This window comes from Rutidosis leptorrhynchoides, chromosome 2 (genome assembly GCF_046630445.1).
Source record: "Rutidosis leptorrhynchoides isolate AG116_Rl617_1_P2 chromosome 2, CSIRO_AGI_Rlap_v1, whole genome shotgun sequence".
NCBI lineage: Eukaryota > Viridiplantae > Streptophyta > Magnoliopsida > Asterales > Asteraceae > Rutidosis > Rutidosis leptorrhynchoides.
The window spans coordinates 333,360,726-333,372,084 of NC_092334.1; the positions used below are offsets into that span (position 1 = coordinate 333,360,726).

The 11,359-nt window shown below is 31.9% G+C and overlaps 1 protein-coding gene across 1 annotated transcript; it reads left to right on the plus strand.

The window, feature by feature from the left end:
* Positions 1-8,683: 8,683 nt before the first annotated feature.
* Positions 8,684-10,699, plus strand: LOC139891892 (ninja-family protein AFP3-like). Its single transcript, XM_071874915.1, has 2 exons — positions 8,684-9,310; positions 9,918-10,699. Exons 1-2 carry the CDS (start codon positions 8,779-8,781, stop codon positions 10,220-10,222), a joined length of 837 nt encoding a protein of 278 aa, XP_071731016.1. The 5' UTR covers positions 8,684-8,778; the 3' UTR covers positions 10,223-10,699.
* The last annotated feature ends 660 nt before the right edge of the window (positions 10,700-11,359 follow it).

The following is an 11,359-nucleotide window of genomic DNA, read 5'->3' on the forward strand; positions in this document are numbered from 1 at the left end:
AAGCACTTCTTGTTCCGGGTATATGTGGTTAGAAGACTAGTAATTCTTTTCACTTATCGATGTTATTAGAAATGCCCAAAAAGGTAGTTTATTCACTTGCTAGAGGTCATATTGATAGTTTTGTTTTGCTTAGAGAAACATGAGATTAGATTGGAGTGATTAGCTATAGTACTTTATGGTATGAAAATCATAAATTGGATGAAACGTATTTGGTTTGAAAGGTTTATGAGCATATGATTATTCCTAAAACGTATCCGAATGAAAAGATTACTGGTATTATGGTTAATGTATTGTGTAAAGATGAAAAGTTACAAACTTTTGTAGATATGGTGGATAGGATTGATGGGAAGTGGTGTTTGCCTAAAAGTGATTGTTAATACGTGTTGATTTTTAGGAAGGACGAATGATATAAGATGATGATTGGGTTTTAAGCTTAGAAGAAAAACAAACAGAAATGAAATGGGTTAAATAGATGTAACATATGTTTTAAATCAGAAAATCTACGGACGGATTCATGGTTAGGGGTGTTGTCGTTAAGCGAGAGGTCGCGGGTTCGAGCCCGGTCTGCGGCATTCATTTTTTGGAAATACTTTTAAAGGTAGTTTTATTAGTTTTGTTATTATTATTATTATTATTATTATTATTATTATTATTATTATTATTATTATTATTATTATTATTATTATTATTATTATTATTATTATTATGATTATTATTATTATTATTATTATTATTATTATTAAAAGAACTATTATGTTTGAAATTATCATTTTTACTAAAATTTACATTTTTATTTTTTTTATTATTAAAATTATTAGTATTATCAAAAGTATCATTACTATGAAAATCTTCATTAGTTAAAACTATTATTTTTTTTAAATTTCATTATCATTATTAATATTATAGTATTATAACAAATAAATATAAATATTTTGTATATAAAAAAATATACCTGTACTATAATTATTAATATTACCTATAATTAAGTATTAAAAATATTAACATTTTTATTATATATATACAAAATAGATACATATATAACATAAGATATAAAATATAAATAAAATATATATTAGAATTTAGTACAAATTATATATATAAACTACAACACTAAATATATATAAATACTATATAATTAATAGATGAAATTATTTGAAATTCATTATATGTGTTAATATATATAAATGATATAGGTTTGTGAATCCAAGGCCAACCCTACACTTGTTAAATGACGTCATATGTATTTTTACTACAAAATACAGTATGGTGAGTTCATTTGCTCCCTTTTACTCTTTATATTTTTGGGACTGAGAATACATGCGCTGTTTTTACAACTGCTTTATTAAATGTTTTTGAAATATATTTTGAACTGCGAATACATGAAATGCTTTTATAAATGTTTGATGGGATAGACACAAGCAAAACATTCCTCGAATGAATTATTATGCAGACAGAAGTTCTGCGGATTATTGTTGAATTATGTGGACATGATAATTGTCACCGTTAAATTATGTGGACAGGATAATTGCCACCATTGAATTATGTGGACATGATAATTGCCACCATTGAATTATGTGGACATGATAATTGCCACCAGTTGATGTGAATGTTATGTATCGAGAGAATGATTTTTATACACAGGTTATGTGTATTAGTTTTTGTGCACGAGATATGTGTACGGTTACTAAGATTTATGAAAGATGATTTCGTACACGAGAAAGGTGTACTGTATTTAAAAGATATCGCATGTACATTACAGGTGGGTATAGGATTCGGGCCCATTTGTACCATGCAGGATTTAAATCTTGTGGTCTATCAAAATGATGAATTTTATTGTTTTATGATAAACTTATGAACTCACCAACCTTTTGGTTGACACTTGAAAGCATGTTTATTCTCATGTATGAAAGAAATCTTCCGCTGTGCATTTGCTCATTTTAAGGACATTACTTGGAGTCGATCATCGCTCTGGGATCAAATGTTGATGATTTCGTCCAGATGGATTAGGACGGGTCATTTCAACGTGACCCATAGGTCGTTACAAATTCATTGTTTCAAAATTAACATAGTTTGAATGCAAAATAAACGTTTCATGCGAAGACATCTCTAATAAACGCAGCGGGTGTCTACACAGCATGGCAACTACAGCGAAAGCAATCAAACCTTAAGCACCTGAGAAAAACATGCTTAAAAAGTCAACACAAAGGTTGGTGAGCTATAGTTTAAGTATAACAGTAATGTAAGGTAGGCCACGAGATTTCATATTTCAAAACAGTATGGAAAGTATATGTGCAACCTTGGGCACTTGATAACTAACTTAACGTAAATAACACCCCCTAAAAGTACACTTGGCGAGTACGTAAGTTTATGAAGTATTAAACACCCGTTAAATGCTAGCGCTACTAGCCCGAATGGGGATGTCAAACCCTATGGATCTATATCTAAGATTCGCGTTCACCGGTTCAAAGACCAATCACTAAATGTTACCGAGCTAAGGGGAAAGTTTATGCCGTTGTATAACCCACACATATATAAAGTTTAAGTACTCGTGCCTAGTATGTAAAATGTAAAATGCGCATGTATTCTCAGTTCCCAAAATAGTTAAAGTAAAAAAGGGATGCTATAACTCACAGTGGAAAGTAGTTAAGTCGATACGGGAAAAGTAAGCAAGTGGTTGGTCCGAAAAGTCCTCAACCTAAGTCAAAAGTTACTAAGTCAGTAAATCGTACCAAAGGTTTAAATGTATGTAAATTAGGTCTTAAGTATCATCATCATTCATCATTAAACAAAAAGTGTAAAGTAAGTTTTTAATCAAGAATAGGATTTAAAACAAAGGCTGACTTCATTTAGTCGCCACAACCTCTATACAAACTGAAATGAGGTAAGACCAGTGGCCATGGCTCCGTATATGAGTCCCCTAGGTACTGACCAATTTTCAGAACCAAACTCGTCTTCGTTTGACCGTGGTGACGGTTTAAGTGCGAGTAGGTCAGAAATTTCAGCACAACGTTAATAGGGTGTAGTGACTTTCGGGAGGCCATAGATCCTAAACCGTAACTCGAATTAAGACGAGGTCTAAACGGAAAATCATCTAATCGAACCGAACTAACTGAAAATAAACTTTCCAGTAGCCCAGGTTACTGATCAGACCCAGAAAAACAGTAGGTAATGTGTTCCAGTGGGTTCTTGGTGCTTGATGCTCATCACGTTTCTCATCCTTGATGCTTATAGCTTTAAGTGTACAACTCGTTGATGTGTTTGCATCATCTTAACCAAGGTTTAACCATCATAACACTAGTGTAAGTCTAAGATATGTAGCACAACTCATTTAGTGGTTGTAAGTAGTTTGATGAACCAAAGTTACATCAAGATCTTAGATCCGACACATACAAGAGTTCTAATAATAATATTAAGCTATAAACTTGAAAGTAAACTAAGTAATCAAGATCTTAAGTTGTAGAACTTAGTTATTAGTTAGATCATAAAGATCGTAGACCCAAAAGTTTAGATCTAATGTTCTTAAGTTAAACCCTAAGTTATAAAACTTGGATCTTAACTTTAATGAAACCATAAGTCATGAAACTTTGGTTTTAATCTTGTAATATGTATATAAGCTTATAAGCTCTTGTTTACAACAAAATTAGAAGACCATAAGCTATAGAAACTTAGATCCAACACAAGTGTATGAAGTTATAACTAGAAAGTTATACTTCCATGTTCTTGAACTTACGAAGTTAACTTTTAGTTTCAAGAAATATGAGATCAAGATTAACTAGTAATACATGACCAAATTAACAACATCACAACTTCAAAGTACTTACAAAAGAAAGAATTAAACTAAAGTACAAGTATTATGTTCATGTTTGTTTCATATTTAGGAAGATTCAAATCAAGGTTTGGATCTTAGGATTTAAGTCTACAAAACATGAACACAAAGAAGATCATCAAGTTTATGAACTTTAGATATTGAAAACATTTAAGTATAGAACCATAAACTAACAAGTTTAGGTTCTTCTTCTTGACTTCATCAAACAAAGATGAAAGTAACAAGATCTCATGAAGATACAAGCTAGGTAACTTGATCTTTAACAACAACAAACAACAATAATCAAACAAGTAGCAAAACAAGAAGAATGATGATGTATTATTTTGGTTTTTAGGGGAGAAAAGAAGAAGAATTAAAGCTTGTTACTTACAAGTTTGAGAGAGAATATTGAGAGAAAATGAAGTGTTGTATGTATGTGTGTGTAAAGGAAGTAGGATACAAGCAAATAAGTAACAAAGTTTGAAAAATGGAACTCTCCCTCGCATACTACAATACCGTCAGTTTTTGTGGGTAAAAAGGGAAGTCAATTGCTTGCTTTCATGTGTGGGATATTGGTGAGAGCTAGAATGAGTAATGAGGTTAAATGTATGGAAAAGAATGCATGCATGCTTGAGACAACTGTGTCTCCAAATTAACTTAATTAACCATGCTTAACCTTAATGTAATACTAGCATAAAAGATGGCCTCACAAGTCCATTAAATGTGTAGGGTGGGCTTACTAGTCCATGTCCATTAATTAAAGCCCAAGTCCAAGTAAGTATGCAATTAAATAAATAAAGCCCAAGTAATTAACTACTAACATTAGTTAATTAAAAATGATTAATAATAATTAATCATGAATGCAAATAATATTCTAAATATTATTCATGAAAAGTACGCGTGTCACAAAGACAAGTCGGGCCATGGAAAGTCAAATACGGTAACAAGTAAATGTATAAAAATGCATTTATTAATGCGCAAGTATTAATAATAAATATTAATAAATATACGTTGGAAAATCCAGGGTCATTACAATGTTTCTGTTTTGATCGGACAAAGCAAACCATCACCTCTGATTTTCATTAAACAAATCATCAAGGTTTTTGTTAGACAAAGACCATAAATCAAACCACTAAACCACCACACTCTCCCTCTTGTTCCTTTGTGAACTCATAAACCCACAATCATCTAATGCTACTGCTTAATATGGTTTCTGTTTCATCGCTACTCGATCATCATCTCATCATTACCTTCTCAAACGATGAACCATCTTCATCACTACAATACTATCTATAGCCACCTTGCAAAGAAACCGGACACCAATGCCATCTTCTATTCGAGTATAATCAAGAACCCATCGTAAATTGATGCAACTTATTTGTTGCCTTCTATTTTTTTATAAGTCAAAAACGATAAAAGAAAACCAACAAATTCTTTTCTTTTTCTTTTGCCTAGTCAATAACCAAACACCACTTGCAAGTACCACCTTGAAACACTTGTTCTTTTCTGTTAATGTCGATGCAAACATCAACCCTAAACCTGCTACTGTTTCGTTCAAACATGGGTGATGATAAAACGATAAAGATGGAGAATGATAAACCCATATTGTTGGTGACACCGTGATTTATATAATAATGAATCAATCTTTATGCTTTTATTTTTTTTAAATACCCACTTGATAATAATTAAAGCAATGAGGGAAACAACTGACGTGTTTTTTTTCCTTTTTGGCCGACACAATATCTCTTTGTTTATCTATATTGGAATGTACAGCTGGTTTATGAAAACTGCTACACCTGGATTAGCGTTCACAGTTTTAGGGTGCGTTTAAGGAAGCCTTACCAGCCACATTATATGGTCCAAAGCCCAACTGAAATCCTTTCAAACCCAATTAATTATTTCGGCCCAAACTGCAAACCGCTGCCTTTTTCTATATTTTTTTTATCGAATACAGCAGCTATTGCTGCGAATGAATCTGTTTCTTTAAAACAAGGTCCTGATGATGATGATGATTTTGACTCGAGGAAAAAATAATGGTGAGATAATAATAATCGTGAGATGATGAAAGATAGATTAGGACGAGATGGATGATGATATACATAAAATTATTATCCTGATTTTATGCTAGATGATTGTGATCGATGGTGATTCTGATAGATGATACGAGTTGTGATGCTATAACGAGAAGGAAAGATAGTGATAAACGGATATGTTGAATTGCTCTGGTCGATCAAACTAATAGGAAAAGGAAGAAGATAGATATGGGTTATATATTTTAGATTCTGATATAAATCAGATAAAATGAAACGGATGAATGGTTTAGGGGGTTTGTGTTTAATTGAGAGTTTGCGGGTTCTAGCCCGTGCAGGGGAAATTTTTTTTTTTTTTGGAGGATTATTACTTTAAGGTAGTACTTATTATTATTATTATTATTATTATTATTATTATTATTATTATTATTATTATTATTATTATTATTATTTTAATATTATTATTACCATTATTATCATTAGTAGAAAAAATGGATATTATTATTAAGTAGCATTATTATTGTTATTATTACTACTATTATTATTTCCAAAACTATTATTTTTATAAATCTAATCATTTTCATTATTAAAGATTACCATAAATATTATTAATAACTAATAATATTATTATTATTAACATTTTAAACATTATTATTATTACAACAAATATTATTTATGCAAAATATATTTATTACCTATATCATAAATATACTAATATCACATAAATATCATGTTTTTAATATTATACCAATTATAGTAAGATAACATTAATTAAATTATATATCATATTATAACATATTATAAGTATTAATATGAATATATATAAGAATATTAGTCTTAATACGATATAAACTTAGTTGATTAATACTATAATGTGTTAATATATATACTTGATATAGGTTCGTGAATCCGAGGCAAACCTTTCATTGTTCAGTACAGTCGTACGCATATTTTTACTACAAAATATCGTATCGTGAGTTTCATTTGCTCCCTTTTACTCTTTACGTTTTTGGGCTGAGAATACATGCAAATGCTTTATTAACTGTTTTACAATATTTATATGCGTGAGTTTCATTTGCTCCCTTTTTAAATGCTTTTGCAATATATATTTTTGGGACTGAGAATACATGCACTGCTTTTATAACTGTTTTACGAAATAGACACAAGTACTTAAAACTACATTGTATGGTTGGATTATTAAACCGAATATCGCCCCTTCAAGTCTGGTAACCTAAGAATTAGGGAAATGACCCCTAATTGACGTGAATCCTAAAGATAGATCTATGGGCCTAACAAACTCCATTCTGGAATTTGAAATGCTTTAGTACTTCGATTTAAATGGTGATTGCGATTGCCAATATTTATGGCATACTTGCTAGTATGCGGGGATATTCTAAATGCATTATGTTAATGTCGGTTACCATGTGTTCATCATACGAATGAATTTTTATACACTTGCGAGTGTAATGTTATTTATGAAAAAATGAAATCTTGTGGTCTATTAAAATGATGGAAATGAATGTTTATGATAAACTAATGAACTCACCAACCTTTTGGTTGACACTTTAAAGCATATTTATTCTCAGGTATGAAAGAAATCTTCCGCTGTGCATTTGCTCATTTTAGAGATATTACTTGGAGTCATTCATGACATATTTCAAAAGACGTTGCATTCGAGTCGTTGAGTTCATCAAGATTATTATTAAGTCTGTGATAGTTTGATATATTATGAAATGGTATGCATGTCTGTCAACTTTCGATGTAATGAAAGTTTGTCTTTTAAAAACGAATGCAATGTTTGTAAGAAGTATCATATAGAGGTCAAGTACCTCGCGATGTAATCAACTATTGTGAATCGTTTATAACGTATATGAACGGGTCCTTTCATACTACCTCCGTCCCAAATCTATAGTTCAATATTCTATTTTAGGATGTCCCAAATTAATTGTCTACTTTCATAAATAGAAAAGAATAAGAAGATTAAGTTCTATTATGTCCTTAATGTATGTGGATAGGATTAAATGAGAAATAAAAAATAAGGGTAAAACTGAACAGTAAACAGAAAGTACAGTACTTTTATAACATTTTCTGAAACTGTGTATTTTTTATGTGTGAACAATTAAATTGAGACGGATGGAGTAATTAAAATTCTTGAAAAAACATCCAAGAAAATTAAATTAAGACGAAATATTAACTTTTGAAAAGAGAATTCCACGATCTATATCTATGCAAACGATTAAAATGAAATGTTACGTGAATTCCGATTCCGATTCCGATTTAATGAGAAACAAATTACAAGCCCACCGTTTTCAAACAAACCAATTAGCAATAATCTATGCCATGCGACGAATTAAATACCAACACGTGTCCAGACGATGCTTTCTGTCAGTATCTAACCTAATCCCGATAACTTAGGAAAGGACATATTCACCAGATTTAATTGCTTGACACGTTTCATATTCTTGTTCTTCCACGTCACCACGACTCCGCCTAAACAGCTATTCTACTGAAAATATACTTCGACAATTTACACCAAAATTAAACAACAGCCTTTGCGAGATTTACTACAACACGTGGCAATGACTCAAAAAGATTAATACACCACCACGTGTCAATTTCTAATAGGTTTGCTATTCGCAAGTTTCGGCCTTTTGTTTTTGTTTTTTATTGCGTGGGTGACTCTCCTTTCTCCACGTGTCAACTCAGCCATCCGTTTCATATCTCTAGGGGTATTTCCGTCATTCAAAGATAAAAAGGTAAGGGTATATTCGTCCATTACAATTTCTACATCTGTATTAATCTCTCCACTTTTTTCTCTGTCCCATCATTCTGTATATTTTCTTCCGGCGAACGGAAATCTCGTACTATTCCGGCAAAGTTTTATTTCCGATTAGGGTAATTTTCATACTTAAATCAAAGAAATCAATATTAATTTAAACAAGCATGACGGAAACTAGAGAATCAATAAATATGTTGCAGAAATTAACTTGCGGTGACGGAGGTAATAATTTTCCAGAGAAGCATCGCTTGCCGGAGAAATTAGAGCTTAGTTTAGGGTTATCGTTAAATGGTCGATTTGGGTTTGACCCAAAAAAACTGGTGGCTGATGATAATGATAATAATAAGTTATCTCGTTGTTCTTCAGTGATCGATTTTGATTTTCCGGTGGATTTGGAATTATCGTTGAATTCCACGATATCTAGGACGTGTTCCTTGCCGGCGCCGGAGTCAGCGGCGGAGTGGAGGAAGAGGAAGGAGGTGCAGTCGTTGCGGCGGTCGGAGGCTAAACGGAAACGAGTAGAAAAATTAAAAAATACGAAGGCGGTGAAAGAATATCAACGGAAGGTTTCTCCGACGCCGTCTCCGTCACCGTCACCGGCGACTCCGGTGCGATTTTCATCGCAGGGGTCAGTTGGGTCTCTGGGAAGTGGTGGATCTTCTGGAGTTTCTGATTTGGATAGTCAACCTTTTTCAGGTTAAAATTTACTTTCTTTTTCAATTAGTTTATTTTAATTCTTGAATTTTAATTGTAATTCTTGAATTGGTTTTAAAATTTACAATTATATGTGAATGTGTATATCAGTTTGAATTTACAATTATATGTGAATGTGTATATCAGTTTGAATTTTTCAAAGTATTTGGCAACCTTATACAGGAGTAATCTGTAATTTGGCAATAAAATTTGAAATGTGTGTCACGAAACGTGAATTTCTCTTCAACGTTATTCACGTTGATCAAACTCTCTCATGTCATGTTATCTTGTAAATGTTTGTAAGCTTGGTATTTCTCTTCAACGTTATTCACGTGTTATATGCTTGAACCTAATTCGCCTAATTTTATTGTGGCTGTATGCATTATATACTTTTTAGTACCGACTTGCAAGTCGTTTTAGGAGTGATGTCAATTGCTTAAATTTGTATATGTGTTTGAGGTGATTCTAGTTTGCATCTTATAAGTTTAAAGCCGAAATGATAATTACAATAGATGTCTTTTTTTGTGCAATTTATGTTATAACACATGTTTGTCTTCAGAATTAAATCTGTTCATCTGATTACTAATTTTTTAAAATTTCCATTTAGCAGGAACAAATAGAAACACAACTGAATGCAATGAGATTAACAAAGCTCAATGCAACCCGAAGATCAAATCCAATGTACAATGTGCAATCGATCAAACCATGCCGTGTGTTACAACAAAAGACGAAGGTCCTGATGGCAAAAGAATACAAGGATTTTTGTATAGATACGGAAAAGGTGAAGAAGTTAGAATAGTGTGTGTTTGTCATGGTAACTTTTTAACTCCGGCTGAGTTTGTCAAACATGGTGGCGGAGGCGACGTTGAGCACCCTTTAAGACATATTGTTGTAACTAACTCTTTGTTTAGTTAGCTTTGGAACAAAATATATTGTCTGTTACTTTTCATGCTTAAACACATGAAAAGAAAAATTGTGAATGTTTATATTTTAGAGGGAGATCTAAAATGTGACAAGAAAAATTGGAAACATATTGATGTTAAGAAACCACATAACCTTGTCAATACGGTTATAAAAGTGGATATAGAATTATAGATATAGTTATAAATGAGGGATCTAGCAGGCTGACAAGATATCTGAAGAAGGTTCAGATGAACTTGCGTGATACCCAATTTGTGTCACCAGATTCGGGTGGCGAAGGCGGCCCAATATCCTAATCGCAAAATCAAACTGTCACACCTTGAGATCGTTAACAGATGTTTTATCGCTACGAAAAACCCCATTGAGATATCGGCTTTGCTTTGTATGTCGCTTTAAATCCTCCGAGTTCAAAATACCAGATGCTAGCATTGAACCTACCTGTGGACTTAACCACATTCTCAAAAGTCAATGAGACCCTAATGCATGTGAAAACTGTAACTTGCATTATAAATTTGCTTAAGTAAATAATACCTTTTTTGATTGAAAACAAGAAGAATGATATTTTGATTATTCACTATTTCTAACCGCGACTGTGACGTCACGGACAGTTAGTGCATTTTTTAATCAAAAACTGCAATCTGACTGCAATGTCAGTTTCTGACATTTTTAACGATTGTGTTAGTTTTTTGTGTCAAATATTGAATATGATGATTGGAAATTGGGTGAAAAATATTAATTAATAATATATATATATATATATATATATATATATATATATATATATATATATATATATATATATATATATATATATATATATATATATATATATATATATTATTAATTGAATCTGGAAAACGCGCGCTGAAAACGTGCGAAAAAAACGCAGGAAGAAAACTAAAGCTGGAAACGCGCACCAGAAAACGTGTAACGATAACACGCGACGAAAAAGCGCTCCGAAAATGTGCCGAAAACGGGCGCCAAAATGCGCCACGAAAACATAGCCCGAAAATCGAGCCCCAAAAAATGATTGTATCTTTCTTATGTTCCAATTTCATACATTTGGCACATGTATCTACCTCGATACTATTTAACAGACTTTTTATTTAACACAATCAATCACCATCTCGC